The sequence below is a fragment of the Epinephelus moara genome, chromosome 23 (assembly GCF_006386435.1).
Source record: "Epinephelus moara isolate mb chromosome 23, YSFRI_EMoa_1.0, whole genome shotgun sequence".
Lineage (NCBI taxonomy): Eukaryota > Metazoa > Chordata > Actinopteri > Perciformes > Serranidae > Epinephelus > Epinephelus moara.
The window spans coordinates 24896390-24916588 of record NC_065528.1 but is presented as its reverse complement, the minus strand read 5'-3'; the positions used below and the strand labels follow the sequence as shown (position 1 = coordinate 24916588).

Genomic DNA, 20199 nt, shown 5'->3' with positions numbered 1-20199 from the left:
TTGTAACTAAGACATCCGCTGGAAAAAATATTTTCTTCACGGATGAGCACACGTTTGATAAAACGGAGTTAAATCTCTCGGCATCCATTTTCAAGCTCTCTGTGTGTTTGTTTCCTTGCGGACGAGAAAAGGGGGAGCGCACATTTCCGAGAAGGCGTGTCCTTTTCAAAAATGCAAGAGGCGTTGCTTTGTTGCCGGCCGTTTTCTCCGGTGTGTTAAACACACTTTAGAAAGGAGTGTCCCCAGCCTATCAGAAGGCGGAGATCTCTGATTGTCTGGTGGCGAGACTAGGGTGTGTCAGAAGGTTGGCTTCTCCATGGTCACCTAGGGGCCCAGACGGGATCCTTTCTCTTGACTTCACCTTGCAGTTGTATTGGCCAGATCCTTGACCACTTTCCTCTGGGCTTGCCCATTAATCCCAGTTTCCTTGAGGAGCCTAGTGGTGGATCTAGCGACGAAGCCTCTGCAGCCCAACTCGATCAGTTGCACCCCAGGTTTCTACCCTCTAGTCACGCTATGAGGTCAATGTAGCACAATCGCTCGCGTTCAAACACCTCCTCCATTGCATCCTCCCAAAGGACAGTTCTATGTGGAAAGCACGCTGACATCACTTCTTCAACCAGAGGACCAGGTCTGATCATAAGCTGGTTGCAGCTATCTTGGGTGAAACTATGAGATGCTGGCCCAAGTCAGCGTGCATTTCCCGGTCCCTGGCACCATGTAGCAGGCTTGAAGAAAGTTTGTCAAACTCACAGTGAAGATCGAGGTAGTAAAATCCCACATGCTGAGTGAGAAACACCCTTGTCTCATATAAAATTGGTCCTAAATTTCGTTCCAAGTGGCGTTTAAAAAGTCTTAAAAACTCTTAAATCTAACTTCCTTTAAGATGTAGGAACCCTGTAAATATAGCTTTACACACTTAAGCTGATAATGATTTCTTTAGTTGGCTCAAATATATTTTGCTGCTGCCCCCATCCATGGCAGTACACTGCTTAGCCTCTGTGTCAGTACTCCTGTCTGCTTCTCCAAACAGGGGGCGCCACCATCTACTGTATGTAGCACACTCAAAGTGGATAGGTACCTCATATAACCTGATCTAAAAATCCAGACTGTCCCTTTAAGGAATAAACAACAAATATGGCTTCAAGCTGCAGGAGGTCGTAAGATTAGAGAACGTAACTCTTCCTGACCAGCAGATAAATCAGCAGCTAACCACAGGTCCAAAAATATAGCAATAGGAGCGTTCACCCTGAGTCAGCCAGAGGAGATGAACATGAAATATTTCGGTAGATTATTTACCCAGTGGAACCTTGTCGCAGCTCGAACTGAGCCTGGAAAGGGAAATTTATTTTTTTGACACATCGGGTAATAAAACTCAGATGCGTCACTCACTCCTGCGGCCTCTGCACCACTGGCACGGTGCTCACTTTTCAGCATCCTCCCACTAGAGAGAAAGACGTTTTAAGGGAACGCCGCAGCACCCAGTGATACACATTCATCAGCGCGTGGCCTCAGGGGTCACCCTCCAGCCCTTAAACACAGGAAATAGAGGGTTTCCCTGTGTTGGCCCTTTGCTGGCAGCCCTCTGTTCCAGCCAGGGATTTAATCTCTTTGTGTGGAGAGCTTTTGTTACACTTGCCTTGAGGTGCTTCTCCAGCCTTGAAATATGCACACAGGGAGTCTCGCTGTGGTCAGGCAGAAGACACAGTCCTCCATCATTAGCGATCTGTTGTGCTCCCTTCTATCGGAGTAGCCATGCTGCTTGAAAGTAGAAGCAGCTTTTCAACCCACATGTTCTGTTCTGTGTGGGCTTGATTCAGCATTTCATCACTCGTAGTTTACAGGCACTTTATTTGCATACTGGAAGGTTATGCAAATCATCTATGGTGATTAATTTGGCTATTTAAAACATTAGCATACTAATGTTCAAAGGAGGGAGTTATTTTTGTTTCAGGTTCCTCGTGTGCTTTTTAGGAACAGCTGAATGCAAAACGAAGAACAAAAATTTAAGACTATGTGTGTGTGATGCTGGCATAAAGACGTGGGCATGTGCATGAATATTATTGTGTGGCTGTTTGTGTGTGTTTTTGTGCTTCTGTCTCACGTTAGATCTGCACCTCCAGGGCACATGTTTATCAAAGGCCTGAGAATTAACTTAGGAAATTAAGAATGCTCTGAAAACATCTTAATAGCAGAAATGCTTTGCTCCTTATATTAAAGTGACGCTACATCAAACTAAAGGATGTCATCCCATAATTAATTAGATGTATGCTCAGAGGAGAAGCCAGTCACACATTGGGATTAAGCCTCATTCTTCATTCTTCATTTTCTGTGTAATAGTATTCTGTAAAACTCTGTTTGATTTTTATGGTTTTAATTTAAATCAAGAAATCTTGAATATCTGCAGCTGAAAATTAAAGCGCACTTTGTCAATGTAGTATTGTATTCATAAAGCTGGGAGGGTTGTAAGAGACAGATTTAAGGTGTAGTGTTCAGGATTTAGGGGGTTATATTGGCAAAAATGGAATATAATAAGTATGTTTTCTTTACTTTATAATCAATCTAAAAAAAAAGAAGGTAACACTTTACTTGAAGGTATCTACATAAGGGTGACATGACACTGTCATAACTATGACATGACATTGTCACGAACTTGTCATAAACATTATGTACATGTCATAAACGTTTATGACTGCTGTCATTAAGTGTCATTCAGTTTTTGTAATGACAAGTTGACATTGTTTGGGTTGTCTTGATTATGACAACTTACATTAATCAAAGTGACATGACCAGAAGATGTCTTTGTCATGACAAGTTGACATTAAATTTGTTTGGGATGTCCTTATAATGACAACTTGACATTAACCAGGATGACATTACTAGAAGATGTCTTTGTCAGGACAATAATAATCATTATGTCATCCTGTCATAAACACAAAAAGAGGTGCATTTCTTGTTAATGTCAAGTTGTCATGACAAAGACATCTTCTGGTAATGTCATCATTGTGTTTTTGTTACCTTAGAATTAGCCGTCGACAATAATAATAATAATAAGAAACTGTCTTATTCAGTGTTTTTACCGGTTTAAATCACTGAGTCCGGGTGTTTTGGAGAGAAAGAGACCTCTGTGGATAATTCAGCTAACCGTAAAAACCTCCTGAACATCTGGATCTAAAGTTATCAGAGAAAAAAGGAGAACACACATTAGCAGGTGCTGTGCGAGCTGGCCGTCTCGGACGTGCAGAACACCGTCAAAGAAACACTGATTTGTAATGTGAGACTGCTTTATCCCATGTGATGTCTGGCTTAAGTCACTCCTCCAACTGTTTTAAAGTGAAATAGATCTCTGTGGGCAATTTGTCTCCTGGTAAAAATCTCCTGAACGCCTAGATCAGAAATGAGATGAGCACTCATTAGCATGTGGTGGGTAAGCTGCCCATCTCAGACGTGCCAACTCTAGGCAGTTATACAACTTTGTAACAAAATTAGCCCGTGATTCGGACCAAAGCAAGACAACTCTAGGTCTGAAAGCACCCTAAGATTTCTGCTTAGACAAGCCCAAAGAACACTTCATCCAAAGGAAATTAAAAATTTCAGTTGCAGGCAGAAATGGGTCCAAAGTGATGCTGCAGAGGCCAAGTTTTCACTCCTGTCCTGACTTTTTTAGCCCTTGTAGTCGATGTGGCTCAATCACCAAAAACACTGGATCGTACACTTCATATAAAGCAACTTCCATCTTATTTCAGACCTTCCCTCCCAGGTTAAGTCAAAAAACGCACAGAGAATTATCACCCAACTCTACAGTTCCCGTCAGCTCTGGCTTGTTTCAGCTCATCGTTTTGTTTTCCCAGCCAGCAGCTGTAGTGTTTAGCTTCACTCTCTCTGCCGTCAATGCGTAGCCTCCGCACCAGCAGGCAGCTGTTTACAGCTAAAACAGTCTAAAAACCCACTGTACTCTACCTGCACAGCACCAAACAGCAGGCGGACAGATTTAGTGACTATCTGATGAACACGGTGGATCATTTAGCAGCTAAAGAGACAGATATATCCCTCAGGAGTCAGTGAATATTGGATATTGAGTGAATAAGGAGAGTGGATATTGGATTAACATTCATCAGGTGGACACAAACATGACTCCAAATGAATGCTAATGCTGCTCTCTGTCTGCTGGATGTGTAATTAGACAACTGTTTAACTTAAGTTTCACATATTAACTTCTAAGGTGGCGATGTCTGTGTTGTGTTCACAGCTTGTTGCCGCTGCACCCAAGCGGACAAAACAATAACTTGTGGCAGGTTTAGAGGAGCATTTCACCCTTTAAATAACCATTTGTATCACCCTGTGTTGCTTTGAATGGTGAAGAATGCTTTGCTTTTCTCACATGCCTCCACAGTGAACGAAGAATCCAAAAACAGAGAAAATTTTTGATGAGTTGAAGTCTGATGCTGCTGGGCCATGGGGCCTGGGAGCTGATGGATTCAAAAAGAAGGACAGAACATGGAACAAACTGTTCTCAACATGTACTTCTACACTTTATTTAAGAAGTTAAAGTCCTTTTTGATGCTTCAACGTGTGTGAATTAATTTTTCTGGCCACTTGGGGGCAGCCAGCAACCTGTCAACACAACACTGACATATAATCACCTCATTAAGTTGATATGGTAAACATGTTAGCGTAGTGGTTCCCAACTGGTCCAGCCACGGGATCCAGATTTCTCCTTAGTCATTAGTTCAAGGTCCACACAGGTTAATACACTTAGCGTCATACTTGTGTTTGGCCATGTCGTTGAGCTAGTTTGCTGTCTCTGTCACGTAGTTGTCTGTTATTCACTCACTCTACAGCAGGAAACAGCACTTCAAAATAAAAGCTATTTGGCGGAAATTCACTGTACTTCAAAATAAAGTGTGTTTTTTATATACTTGACACATTCACTTGACCTGCGACCCACCAGTTGGGAACCACCATGCTAGCAGACTGTTTCCTATTTACACATTCAGCAGACATGAAGGAGTCATGATTCTGTCCACCTGTTAAATGTAAATCCAATATTTACCTTCCTTTGAAGAAATACTCCACCTTCCCAAATGACCATTTGTATATTAATTAGTCATTCCATGTTAGTCTGAATTTGTGAAGAAAACTTTTATTTTCTGGCATGCCTCTACGGTGAACGAAGAATCCAAAAATGGGGAACATTCGTGATGACTTTAAGTGATGGGGGCTGCATTTAACAACAGCATTTACAAACTCTCACACAGCTTGTGCAGTAATCATATGCTCAGTACGTCCCAAACAGACAGCTTTTTCTGACAGGGAACTGAACTGATCTATTTTCTCTTTATAGCCAGACTCCATTGACAAAAACAGTAATTTTACCTTGCAAAAGAAGCAAGCGGCTGGTCTATTGCTCCCTCAGACAGGTTGCTTGTTTGTGTTATTGTGTGACTTTGGTGAATCCAAACTTAGCCTTGAAAACACCAAAGTCACACAATAACACAAACCAACCAACTGTTCAAGGCAGCAGCGGATCAGCAGCTCCTTTGTTCAGCAACATAAAATTGTTGTTTTTTTCAGTGGAGTCTGGCTTTAAAGAGAGAATTGATGAGTTTCACTCTTTGTTCAGTTCCCTGTCAGGAAAAGCTGTCAGTACTGAGCATATGACTGGATTAATAAAACTTTTTGGATTCTTCATTCACCGTGGAGGCATGCGAGAAAAACAAAGTTACCAGGAGGTGAGTAATTGATATACAAGTGGTTATTTAGGGGGGGGTGAAGTTTTTTTTTTTTTTTTTTNAAAAAAAATTAAGATATTTTGGGGCATTTTTATCCTTTATTTGACAGAACAGACAAGTGTGAAGGGGGGAGAGAGGGAGTGACATGCAGCAAAGGGCCACAGGCTGGAGTCGAACCCGGGCCACTGCGGCAACAGCCTTGTACATGGGGTGCCTGCTCTACCACTAAGCCACCGACGCCCCGGGCTGAAGTTTTCTTTTAAGGCGTGGAATTCTCAAATTCGATGATTACTGTTATGCTTCTCTCATATAGCATAAATTTACATATTGTAGTTTGTTTTATGGCGACTCAGCAGAAACGTTAGCCGACCAGCGCTTCAACAGAGCTGACAACAGGCATTAACACAGCATGGGATAATCACAGGTTTCTTAAATCCAACACACACTCACACTCACACACACATAGTTCTCTTTCAGAAAGTCATCGTACTGGGCACACTGTAGGTAAAAGACTGTGAAAACCCAGTGTACTTAGAAATGACCAGGTACTCTTTTCTCTCCCTCTTAGTCCTGGATCTAATATGCTCCAGCGCTGCGCGGGAGTCTGCTTATAATTAGGTCTCATGGTGCCGGTGTACCTAGCCTAGCCCCTGCCCCCTGCCTAGCCCGCTGAAAATGACTGATGGCCGAGGGACCGAGACTCATCGGTGCAGAAACAGAAGCTAACAGTCCGTGAGAGTGGAGAGTTTCGGAGGAACGCGCTGTAGATTCACTGCAGCTGCTACACTGGATACAGACTTCTTTGGGCTTAAGAGAGAGAGAGAAGGAGAGACAGACACTCTGCCCTCGAGGTTTTCATTCTCGCTAAAGCACCACCCTATTGGGCACATCATCCATTTCATTAAACCTGTTTTCGATTTTCCGCCAAGGTTTTAGATTGGCCGGGGCTTTAAAGAGAGCTATGGGAGGCAGATTGATGTTGTCTAAAAGTAGTGTTGCCCTGTGACACATTCGGAAGTAGGCTGTAGTGCCGCTCTGATGTTTACTTTAATGCTTTTAGCTTGTAGAGTAGGAATGATTGCTGTGTTGATTATTTTTTGTTTTGATGTGGCTGTGCAGTGGCATGCGTGCAAGCTTTTAAGCAGAGTGCGTGTGTGTGTGTGTGTGTGTGCATGATTTTCACATTATTGACTGTGCATGTTCCAGATAATGCCGCCCCATGGGATGCTCGCCCTTCAGCCTCCCCAAGCCTGTCGGAAGTAGCCCCTCCCATCGACAGCCTTTCCATGTCATCGCCTTCATCTCATCTGGCCCCGGCCCCCGACCCACCTCACCTGCCGCCTCTGGATGTCCCCCGAGACCTGGCGGCGCGAGACAGCAGGACGGAGCGTTCGAAAAGCCCCCAGAAGGCCGAGCTGCTAAACCCAGATCCGATCAGCCAGGGGAGGAGAGCGGCTACAACCGGTGGGAGCGGCAGAGCCAAGAAGGAGGGTGGCAGGTCCACCCACAAGGGGCACAGGGTTCAGCCCACTTCTGAGGGGGAAGTGGGCAAGGAGGGGGAGCCCAAACCTTCCAGGAGCACCAGAGGGAGGTCCAAGGAGAGGAATGCAGGGGAGAACAGAGAATCCACCGAGTCTCCCAGCGGCTCCAAGCTCCCGCACACCAACGGGAACAGCAGGGACGATGTGGAACGTTATGGTGGCGGGCAGCAGGTGGAGTCAGAGCCCAGGCCCAGGGAACTGGACAGGGGCCTGGGAGAGAGCCGGCCCAGCCTGCCCAACAAGAGCACCAGCAGCGCAGCAGGGAGGAAGGCCACGGTCTCTCCCGGGCCTTGGAAGATCCCCGGATCGGACAAGCTGCCCAGCACACTGCGCACAGGCACGTCCACGCTGAGCAGATAACACCGCGGCGCCAGCCGAACACAGTGGCCACACTCATCTGAAAACAAACCCGCCATCCTCACGCCTTCCTGTGCTCCTTTATCCCCCCTCCATCCCGTTCTCCTGCAGACGAAACCACGGGGGGGCAGGGTGATCTGGACCACGTGTTTTTAGAGTTTTATTTATGATACTGTACTCTAAATTATTTTGAGAAATATTTTACACCCACCACCTTAAGAACTGGAAAATCATCCACTTTAAAAAAATAAATAATGGAAGTAGAATGTGTGTGTAGCGTGGCGGGGAATCAAACGGGGGGTGCAAACTTTATTCTCCCCGAGCAGAACTGGGGGACAAACATGCAAATATAAACAACTGACAGGAAGCAGCTGTCGGTGGATTTCTTTTTTTTACCTTCACAGTGGAGTCTGTTTTATGAAACGGAATGTTCAGAAGAAAGTTTGCCTGTTTTTGACGAGAGCGAATGGAACAAAAGAGCGACAGCGGAGATGAAATCTACTCATCGACAGAACTTTGCCTTAACGGAGACTGAGTGGGCCTGAATCTATCTTGAATAATCTATCAGATGATTATAGACATAGATATATTATAATGAATATGAATATGTGGGATCATTTTGTAAATAAGATCATCTTTAAGTGGACAGAACCTTCGCTGAGCTGGTTGGAAGTCCTAAACGGCGCGACATGGACCAGAGCTTTCACCGTGACGACTTCTCCCTCCTCTACACTCCCGTTCAGCCCTGTGACCGCAGCTTGGGGGTCTCGGCAGACCCGCTGCGCTTGACTTCACGATCTGTTTGCGCTTGCGGGGGTGTCGTGTCAATCCATTTTTCTCATTTCTTGTGCTAAACGAACAAAGCAATCTGCGACGGCGGTGTCCAGCCGGACGCTGAGAGAAGGAGCTCATGTGATACCAACCGAGGGGCAGAGTGCCTTAGACTGACAGAGAGGTTGGCTTTTAAGTCAAAGGTTCAACTCCAAACCACTTGAGAGGGTTCAAAACAGGCTGCTATACAACATCAACTTTACAGATATAAATAATAAACTGTATTTTTTCAGATACGAGTGTGATACGGTGAAATATATAATTTATTTCACAGGCTTATGTATGAAAATAACCAGAGGTCTACGATCTTTGTTTGTGCAAGTGGTTCATTTTGGGTCATGATAGTTTTAATTTCGTAATGAGGTCTGACACCGGTAATCTCCATGAAGAATTTATCCTCTGAGATGGTGTTTTTTTTAAATGTCAGCACTGAGCAGAGCTTTGCAAACCAAACTACTAAGATCTGATATTGAGTTGTCAAAGAATCAATCTCGCCTGTCAAAAGCTCGCTCGCCTAACAATCTGTGACCTGAATGAACGAACGCCCTCTGTTTGAAAATGAAAGGTTTCTGTCATTTCTAGACGGGCTGAGAAGAGGTTGCACCTGTCACAGCTACTGTCAGCGGCTGACTTTGATTTGTTTTAGGTGATTCTGTCGACACTGTGTAATATTAACAAGTATGTGTCCATGCCAAAGCTCCCTGTAGGGAAGATGCAGTTCCAGCGTACACTCACCTGCCCCAGAGTCGGACTCTATTTGGAAGCTATGTGCTGCAGCATAAATGTACAGGTGTGCGTTTTACAACCTGACAGTTTGCTAAGCCCTGCCCTCCTTAGTTACTGTTGCTATGCTTGTCATGCTTTCAATTTACAATGATAACACGGCAGATTTATTTTACAGCTTGAAACAGTGGGTCCTTTGTTTGCGCCAGAAGGAAACACAAGCAGCCTCTCATTTCTTCTCAGTGCTGTCACTAGCAGTGTATCAGCTGTTGCTAACCAGCTAACAAAGCCAATATCTAGCTCCATGACTCGACTGAAAACTGTGTCTGTGGCTGACTTTTTAATGGGGAGCGTATTTATGTTCCCAGGGTTCTGTGTTCCCCCAGATTAATATCCTCTTAACCCTTTGAAACTTGGCTTGATTTCTTTTAAAAACATGGGAAGAAGGCAATGAGCATACGGAAGAAGAAATGAGGAAAAAAAAATAGAGATGAGAAAATTAGGAAACAAAAAAGACAGAAATAAAAGTTAAAAACAAACAAACAAAGAACTGACCCGGAAAAGTGCTTTAAAATTATAATAACTCTGTAACATAACTTTGAAATGTAATGTATAATAATAATAAAATAATAAAATGTAAAAATGTATGATAATAATTGATATTATAAATATTGTTTTTCCCTAGCTTTTTCTAAATTTTTATTTGTTTATTTAATTTTTTTGCAATTTGTCGGACATTAAATTTTTCCCATGTTTCGGAAAGAAATCACACCAATTTTCTTAGGGTTCAAAGGTTTAAATACTTGTGAAAGGTGTCTGAAAGCAGCACAGGAAAAGTGATGTCACTCCAGGTTTCAAAGGGTTAATGTGACACATTAAAGGGTAACTTAGGTATTTTTCAACCTGGATCCTATTTTCCTATTTTTTGATTATAATGTGTCTAAAAGTGACTAATATGAACAACAGTATTTATAAATTGGTCCAGTATTGAGCAAGAGGGCTGCAGCCAGCAGCAGCGAAACAGACTGCAATGTAACCATGTGGGGCATTTGTGCACCATCAGTTTATGTCCACTAGAAGTGTTTGTTTTGCCACTGACAGGCTCAGATTGTGATTATAAGTGTCTGACAACATTATGGAAAGGATCCCTACAGAGATAGGTCATTTTGTTAAAGGAAAAAATTGCCAACCCAAAAGCCACCAGACTCCATTTAAAAAAACAGTAATTTTATTTTTCCAATTTTATCATCGGAAAACACACTTCATTCAAAGTCAAAAGAAAAAAAATACAGCTCACAAAAGTCATCTTGGTTTGTCTTTCCACTGTTCCAACAATCACCAACACTGATTGGGTTTAAATTAACTCTTAATTCACTCAGTTGAATGTGAAAATATGCTGGATCTATATATGCTAAAATTACTCTTTATTTAAATGGAGTCTGGTGGGTTTGGAGATGGTGATTTTGGGGCTCTTTCTGGTCAAACAACAAGGATCCTCTCCTAATCTGAGCCTGTCAGTGGCAAAAACAAACACTTCTAGTGGACATAAATTGACGGCACAAACCTAAATTGAAGATGTGAGTGGTTACATGCAGCCTGTTTCCTGTGGCCAGCTGCGGCAGTCTTTTCAACAAAACTACCACTTTCCAATATTGTTGTTTTCATTAGCCACGTAGACACAAAAACATGGGAAAATAAGGTCCAGACTGAAAATACGGAAGTTACCCTTCAAGGAGACGTTTCAAAGGGTTTTATGTCTCTGCAATGTTTTTGCCCATGGTCAAATATTCGGTGTGTTTCTCTGGGTCAGTTTGTTGAAATCACCCACCTACAGCTTATATCCAGCTGATGGTAAATATTCTTTGAAACACATGTCCTTGAATTTGTGGGTGAGACAGTTTTCTTGACCTCAGACATTGATATCTCCACAGTGGCCGAATGGATTCTTACCATTTGAGCTGCATGTGAAACATCAACCTCCCCTTTACTCTGCTAAACAGCCTCGTCCTGCATTAGCAAAACACTGAATTTGTCAAAAAGAGGCCTATGAAGTATGTATGATTATTAAAATAAACAAAACCAACATTCATCTGCACACAATGTGATGACACAGAGCTGGTTGAATATCAGCAAAGTTTCCCTGCTTCCCTTCACTAGTTCCTGTACAGCAGGGTCGGTCTTTGTTTCACTGTTATAATCATCAAAAAGCAAAAGCAGCATGTGTATACATTCAGTAGGCTATATCTTCAGTAGCTAGCTAGCTAACCCTACACTTTTCAGGGTTTGATTTTGGTTTTGGAACAGGGAAGAAACGTATATCTTTTTCCAACCTCTCCAGGTAACAAGTAGTCAGGGGTCGTCAGTTTACTCAGACATGGGGTCTCATAAGGAAAAAGGTTGGGAACCACTAGATTCATCCATTTATTCCACATTAGCTCCTTCTGATTTTGTTTTTTTTTTAAAGGCTAAAAAGAAACACCTCCGATTCAAACTCTCTGAATGGTGAGTATTGCTCAGACTGCAGCCTCGTGCACACCGTGTCCAAAGCTTGACAGGTTGTGCAGTGCCTAGTTACAGTTGCTAAGCTGTGATTGAGCACTTGATGTTCGGGGCAGGGTTTTACGCAAACTGTCAATTTTGAGATCAACAAATCTTTTCACAGCGTCCGTACCTTCCCTGCAGATGTCAAAACTCTGAGTGGCAATGTTTTTTTTTCCTCTGAATGAGCCGACATTAAGGGCGGAAAAAAAGGAGTCATAATACCAGAACAAAAGTTTCCTCTGCTTCCTCTGCTGAGGGAAGTGCAAACAGTGTTTAAAGAATAAAAGAGCAAAGGGAGACAAGTCATTATGTTTGCCATTGTGATCCGTAATTACACCAGGCATAAGCGGACTGACTTTAAAGCACAATCTCTCACAGAGGGTTTGGGAATTATCACGTCGGAGGAAATCATCAGCCATGCACAAACGGCTCAGACCTTCAGGCACTTGTAGACGGTGTGCAGGGGGGCCGAAACTAAATTTTACATCTGTCAGACGAAAGGTTGCAAACTTACATACTGTCTCATTGTGCATCATCTGACCGCACTGCTTCTTTATCTTATGTTCGAAGCAGAGACAAAAGAAAATGTGCATATTTTTGCTCAACGTTTGCACAACTCACTGCTTTCCACATCTGAGCTCTCTCCATCGAGCAAAATTGTAAGTACTTTGCTACGGAAAGCAAAAAGAACAAAAAAAAAAGACATCTAATGGTGTAAAAAAATATATATGCGTGTTGACATGACAGCACACGCTCCACCCAAGCGGCTCAGTATCACTGTGTAGTGTTATAGCAGTGTATAGACCCTGAACAAATATCTCTATAAATATGACTCCGTGTACTATTGATGGTCACAAAGACTGTAAGTGGAGCAACTATTTTTATGAAATGCAACACTATGGATATATTAACTTTTGCAAAAATCTTGTTTACCTGTATGATATTCTGAAACGCTGTCAAAATAAAAGAAAATCTTGACACGACATCAAAGATTTATTCAGGACCTGCTGCTGTGTGATTTATTATGGGTGTCTGTTTTTATTAAACAGTTCATGTAGAAGAAATGTACAGGTAACATTTGACTTTAAGCCATTTTGGGATATGTTGAAACTCAATTTAATGTGACAACACCTGGTATGGGTTAGGAAAACATCTTTTTGCTTAGAATACCTGGTTTGGTCACTACAAATATGGCTGGAAATGTCCCAAACTTTTGTTTTAAATTTCCCACTTTTGTTTTTTAACAGAGGTCTCACCAAGGTGTCAGGAATTGGCTAGCCAACCACTACATGGTCCCTTAGCCCCGCTCCACTCCACTGTGAACTGCTTCGGGAGGATGGGAGTGGGCAGCAGCTTTAGTTGGTGGCTGTAGCGGCTCCATTCAGCCAGTGAAACCCCCTAGTGCCGAGTGTCACAACAGGCTGATGGCCAGCAGCAGTGCTTTGTCTGTCCTCTGTAAGGGCAGCAACTGAAAGTTTGCTGACCGAAGGTCTGCCTCACAAGCTGCTGCCTGCTTTTGTCCTTTTGAAGTGGTTTGTAGAGACAATGGGAAGATGGGACACAATCTCCCAATCCCAAATGGATCCCTTACAGACTCGTTGACTCAAGCCGTAAGCCCTTACAGACGAAGGTCCAATTCCATTTCTTCCCCTTAACCCTTGTCTTGGCCAGGTCATTTACTCACTCACTGACTCACTCACTCACTCGCTCGCTCGCTCGCTTGCTAGCTCACTTTTAGCCAACCAATGACTTCACATCTGTCTTCCTCCTGTGACCTCCCTCCTCTCTTTTTCTAGCACACACAGAATTGGGACACCACTTACCCACACGTGAATGCGCAAAACCAATGGGAAGGGCCAAGACAAGGGCTAAGGGGAAGAAATGGAGTTGGTCCTAGGTCTGTAAGGGCTTAGGGTTTGAGTCAATGAGTAAGGGATCCATTTGGGATTGGGGGACTGTGATTTGAGGCTCTAGCTAATGTTACCCTTGCTTCTTACCGCTGTGGAATGCTTTACTGCGAGGAGAGCAGGCAGTAGCTCAGGAGACAAACCTTCAGTCAGCAGCTGTACTGGCTCAAATTTGGTCAGCGCAAACCCCATAGTTTCCTGGTGTCATAGCAGCAGTGCCGAGTCTAACCTTTTAGCTGATCCAGGGGGGAGTCACAGCTGTCCAGTTCCCCACAGTTGGGGTTTGCGTTGGCTGATTTCTGTGTTGCTGTGGCTGCTGACTGGCGGTCTGTCTCAGGAGCTGCTGCCCATTCTCCTCCACATTCTCCCCCACACTCGCCAAGGTGTCAGGAATTGGCTAGGTAACCTCAGTCTCGCTCCCCACCACTGTGAACTGCTTCACGAGGAGGAGAGTGGGCAGCAGCTTCAGTCGATGGCTGTAGTGTCTCCAATGAGGCTAGTGCAAACCCCACTGCGCCAGGTGTCACAGTGGGCTGGTATCCAGCAGCAATGCTGGGTCTAACCTGTGTAAGAGCAGCAACAGAAGGTTTGCTGGATTTGGGTTGCTGCAGCTGCAGAGTTGGGGTCTGTCTCTAGAGCTGCTGCCCACTCTCCTCCAGGCACAGTGGTGTGTAGCGGTGTGGAATGAGGTGTAGGACTGAGTGTGATTTGAGGCTCTGGCTAACGTTAGCAACACTACCTTCTCTTCTCCTTGCTTCCCGCCACTGTGAACTGCTTAACCCCGAGGAGAGCAGGCAGCAGCTCTGGACATGGACCTTCGGTCAACGGCTGTAGCTGCTCGAATTCAGCCAGTGAAAATTGAAAACCCCCAGCGCCCTAGTGAAATAACAGCAGTGCTGGGTCCAAACAGTCAGCTGATCCAGCAAGGAGTCAGGGTAGCTCCTTCTCCCGGTGCTGAAGTTTGCATCAACTTATTCCAAATTACTGCAGCTGCTGATTTGGGGTCCGTCTTAGGAGCTGCTGCCCACTCTGCTCCAGGAGTGGTGGTGTGTAGTGGTGGGGGAGTGAGGCGTAGGACACAAGGTGACTAATGTTAGCAGAAGGCTAAACTATTAGCAACATTTCCTCTACATCTCTGAAACACTTTGCTAATGTTGACACCTTTTACTAGAGTTATTGTCAGACGCTCTTTATGATAAGTCCATCTTTCTCTTATGCGTTGCTTTGCAATGTAGACAGTCTTGAATCGCAACTTTCTCTGCGGGATTCTCCGCCATTGAATCAGACTTTCACTGAAGAGACACACATGCATCTGCAGAACAGTCAATAGAAATGCCTTCTCTTTGAAATTACCTGTGATTGGCCAGAGTCTCCTGTCATGAGCTAGATTATCTAAGGCTTGAAAACAGTTTTCTTTTAATCCACTTGAATTAAAATATGCTCAAAGTTTATGGTGGGATTTTTGCCCAGTGAAGCCAAATAAAACTTCCTACCCCAGATTAGATATTTTACATGTGTCATTAAACATATAGTTTTGTGAATAAATACGTTCCTTTTATCAGTTTACAGCTACATTATAGTGTGTAATAAACCATTTATTATTGTTTATATGCTGCTTATAAATGCTCAAGGGGCAGGAGGTTAAAGTGTTACCAGTGTGGGTCTGTGCTTTTGTGTTCGTGGTGAATGAAACTCCTTTTGAGCTTCTCTCTTTAAATGTTTGTACTGTAGTAGTGTCAGTATTTGACCACATGGGGGCGTATGATAAACCAGGTACAATACAGCAAGTATTTACAACAACAACAAAAAAATGGCCCTGATAATGTGATTAGCTCGGGGAGACGTTGGCTTTACATGTACAGAATATTATAACTGATGTTTCCTGTCAGCTGTGTGCAGGGTGAGTAGAGGATCCAGTGGTTCTACACCATGCGTGCACATTCTCCATATGGACACTAGAGGTCAGTGTAGGCCAGGAGTTTTATGCAGCTTGGTTTCATAATTGTTGAACTTACATAAAGTTATTAGTCAGACATTTCCTCTTACAGAATGTTATAGGGATTTTATCATCCAGTGTGATGTCATGATTTCATAAACATTACATCAAGCACACTTTAAATAATGACTGTTTGAGTTAAACATTTCTGCTCATGTGTCTGTGGTCGACTCTTTCATGATCTTCAGCCTCTTCAGCAGCTTTGGGAAATTCATAACACCAGTGTGTTCACTTCCTCCGGTTGATACTGTGGTTTCACACGTACATCCTGTTGCAATACGCATGAAAAACGCATGAAACACAGCTTGTAAGCAGCATGGTGATTAATTTAGGGTTGGATGTTACATTTTAGTAAGCCTCACACCTAACCTGATTTCATGTCTTCTTTTAAACAAACTGACAAACGGTGTTTTTATCGTATCAAAGCATTACGAGGTACATGCTGTAAATATACAGAGGTGTGTGCATCAAACAGACCCAGGAGGAGCGCGGGGTGAGAGATGAAGCACTGCAGGAGCAGGAGAACCAGCTCTCCTGCAGAGGCAGCGCTGGTCGGGGCTGCCTGCTGCCAGCTGGAAGCTGCTGGCTGCTGCGCGTGTTCTCCACAGGGGCGAATCAATCCGGAGCTGTACTCATGTCTCCACCGGGAGACAGACAAGCTCAGTACAGGCCTTAACAGACTGCTCTGCTCTCTCTGAAGAGACCAAGGACTTCAGACGTGTTTATCACACGGCACTCAGAGGAAATAACTCATATTTTATACATTGTTGTGCTGAAATCTTCAGACGCACATGCAGTCAGATGATGAGCAGGGTGTTACACAGCAGCTTTATGTAGGGATGGATTATTAGACAGTGGGCCCCTGGGCTCAGATATGGAACAGGTCCCACAGCCTCTCCTATGTATAAGCAAGAGACAATGACTCTGTGATGGTTTTGCGTCTCTTTGAAGTCTTTATGCATCTTTTTGTGGTTCTATGTCTCTTTGTGTCTTTTTGTGTCTTGTCTGGCCATTTTGTGTCTCTTGTTGTTGTGTACCTCTTTGAAGTAATTGTCTTGTCTGGTTGTTTTGTGTCAAATTAAGGCAGTTTTTGTCTCTCTGATGTCATTTTCTGCATCTTTGAGGTAATGTTCTGTCTCCTTGAGACAATGTTGTGCCTCTTTGAAGTTATGTGGTGTCTCTGAGAAAATTTGGTGTCTCTAAGGTCATTTTATGTCTCTCTTAGACCATTGCGAATTTTTCTTGAGGTAATTTTGTCTATCAAAGGCAATTTAGTGTCTCCTTGTGGTTGTTTTGTGTCAGATTAAGGCAGTTTTTTGTGTAATTTTTTGCATCTTTGAGGTAATTCCATGTGTCTTATAGGCCATTTTTGTGTCTCTTTGAGATAATTTTGTTGCTCAATAAGATAATTTTGTCCCTTAGAGGCAATTTTGTATTTACTCGGTTTCCAGTGTCTCATTGTGGTTGTTTTCTGTCAAAGGAAGGCAGTTTTTTGTCTCTCTGAGGCCATTTTGTGTCTCATTAAGGTTATTTTGTGTCACTCTGGGGCAATTCCATGTCTCTTTGAGGCCAATTTGCATCTTTTTGAGGTATATTTGTCTCTGTTGAAGGTAATTTTCTCTCTTGGAAACATTTTTTCTGGTAGTTTTGTGTCCCTTTATATCCATTCAGTGTCTCCCTGTGGTTGTTTTCTGTCAAAGAAGAGCAGTTTAGACCATTTTGTGTCTCTTTGGAATACTTATCTGTCTCTTTGAGACAATGTTGTGCCTCTTTGAAGCTATTTTGTGTCTCTTTGAGGTGGTTTTGTGTCTCTTTGGGTCAGTTTTGTGTCTTTTTGGGGTAAGTTTGTCTCTCTTAGAGGTAATTTTGTGTCTTCTGGTTGTTTTGTGTCCCTTTAGTGTCTCCTTGTGGTTGTTTTGTGTCAAATTAAAGCTTTTTTGTCTCTCTGAGGTCATTTTGTGCACCTTTGAGGTCATTTTCTGTCTCTTTGAGACAATGTTGTGCCTCTGAAGTTATTTTGTGTCTATTTGATGAAATGTGCCTCTTTGGGCTAATTTCGTGTCTCTCTGATTTTATGTCTCTTCATGGAAATTCGTGGTCACTTTGGGGCAATTTCATGTCTCCTTGTGGTTGTTGTGTGTTAATTTGAGGCAATCTTTTGTCGTTCTGAGGCCATTTTCTGTGTCAATCATGTTGTGTCTCTTTGAGGTTATTTTATGTATCTTTGAGGAAATTTTTTTTGTCTTTTTTAGGCATTTTGTGTCTTTTTGAGGTACTTTTATGTCTTTACCGGTGGTTTTGTGTCGCTTTGTATTCATGTTATGGTTGTTGTGTGTCTCCTTGCTGTTGTTTTGTGTCAGTTTTAAGTAATTTTGTGTCCTTTTTTTTGGTTGTTTTGTGTTCCACTGTATGTGCGTCCTTGTGGTTGTTTTTTTGAGGTCATTTTGTGTCTAATTGAGGTAACTTTGTGTCTTTCTTTGTGGTCATTTTGTCTCCTTGTGATAGTTTTGTGTCTCTTCCTGGTCAGTATGTGTTTGTCTAAGTGCCAGTTTGCAGGTGTAGGCCAGAGGGGCACTGACACTTTGGGCCCCTGGGCCTGTGCCCGGTAGGCCCGTTCAGTAATCCATCCATGTACAGCAGTTTTTTGAGTTGTAACTGTTCGTCTAAGCCACACAAATGGCTCACATCCCTGGATCTCAGTTGCGTCTGACAGCACCGAGCGCTGCCCTAATGTTTCTCCCAAACACGCCAACACTAATGTAATTGACAGCAGACATGACTCAGATTTTCAGCATTTGATGGATTGCTTTACCTCCTCCGCCGACGTCTCTGGTGTAGCATCTCATCCACACTGAACATATTGCCAGTAAAATAACTGCAGTGCAGAGATAACAAAAATATAATTAGTCCATCCTTCTAGAAGACTCTACAATGCTGCACAAAGAAGAGATCTTAACAGCACCTCCAGTGTTCAAGAGTTTCAGTTTCTGTGTCTCGAATTGCCTCACCTTAGCCGGGAGCAACTGTGATGCTTTTATCTGAGGTGAGCCAGGAATTGTTTCGCTGCATTCCTCTGTATCTCACCCTCAACTCATTTGCACTGCTGCACGTGGGACGCCAGAGATGCTACGTAGGTTTACACAACAGGAGAGGTGTATTCCCTCAGTTAGCCAGATTTTCCAAGAGTTGCAGGAAAAACAGTCGACTCATTTGGGAGCTACATTCACTCTGAAAAGACCATTTACTGCTTGAAACGCAGGTTAATGTAATATAGCACTCATAGTTTAATTATATAATACAGACAGTCTCAGTCGTGACTTTCTGTGTTAAAAAAAAAAAATTATAATAATAATAATTAAATAAAAAATCAACCTGGATCTTGGTGGGATGGTTATAAATCTCCTCTGAGGAAAGCAAATATTTAAAGGACAGAACGTAACATGTTGCACAACAAGGATTACCTGCAGAACAAGCTGAGGGTTGTGTTCCTGTCTGCCTTTTATTTAAAATAAGAGAGACTGTCTGTTACAGCAGATCCTGTCAGCATGTGAGGGCCACTTTAAGGTTTGTGGCTCAAGACCCAGTTTGCATTTATGGATGGTTTGATAAATGGGCCTTTTGGGCACAAACCCAGGGGCCCAAATTATCAGCCCCCGGCCCTCCGGCTTTCACCTGCAAAATGTGATTCAAATAAACACATGCCGACCAGGGGAAGACTCAAACTGACCACAAAGAAACAAAAAAAGACCACGAAGAGACGCAAAATGTCTATAAAGAGATGCAAATCAACTACAGAGGGATAAAAAATGACAACAGAGACAAAAAAAAATACAAAGAGATGCAAAACAGCTGCAAGGAGACATGGCTATGCAAGAGGAAAAACAACCACAAAGAGACACAAAATGACTGTAAGGAAATGCAACAAAAAAGCTGCAAGGAACCACAAAGAGACTTACAACTACTAAGAAATTGTGTCAAACAACCACAAATAGACAAAAATGACTACTTCGAGATGCAAAGCAACTACAAAGAGATACAAAATGACTACAAAGAGATGTAACAGCTGCAAAGAGACTCACAAAAAACTAAAAAAATGGGCAAAACAACCATAAAGACACAAAATTACTACAAAGAGATGAATGCAACTGCAAAGAGATTCAATATGAATTTAAAAAAAAGACACAAAACCACAAAAAAAAGATAAAACAACAAAGTGACACAAAATGACTATAGAGAGATTCAAAACATCTGCAAAGAGGCACAAAAAGAATCACGACGACAATTTAAAGCGGCAAAACAACCACAAAGAGACACAAAACAACCACAAAGACACACAAAACAACCACAAAGACACACAAAACAACCACAAAGAGACACAAAAAGACCACAGAGATTCAAAATGACCACTAAGAGACACAAAACGACTAGAGACACAAAACGACTACAAAGAGACTCAAAATGACCACAGAGACTCAAAATGACCACAGAGATTCAAAACAACCACAAAGAGACCCCAGAAGACTACAAAGTGACACAAGACAATCACAAAGAAACTCAGAAAGACTACAAAG

The 20199-nt window shown here is 42.9% G+C and overlaps 1 protein-coding gene across 4 annotated transcripts in view; it reads left to right on the top strand.

The window, feature by feature from the left end:
* Positions 1-12691, top strand: part of magi2a (membrane associated guanylate kinase, WW and PDZ domain containing 2a) — a 385047-nt gene extending 372356 nt beyond the window's left edge. For all 4 annotated transcript variants that reach the window (XM_050036738.1, XM_050036737.1, XM_050036735.1 and 1 more), the window contains one exon: positions 6939-12691. In XM_050036738.1, coding sequence (XP_049892695.1) covers positions 6939-7633 — 695 coding nt within the window. In that variant the 3' untranslated portion in view covers positions 7634-12691. The remainder of the gene's footprint in view (positions 1-6938) is intronic.
* The last annotated feature ends 7508 nt before the right edge of the window (positions 12692-20199 follow it).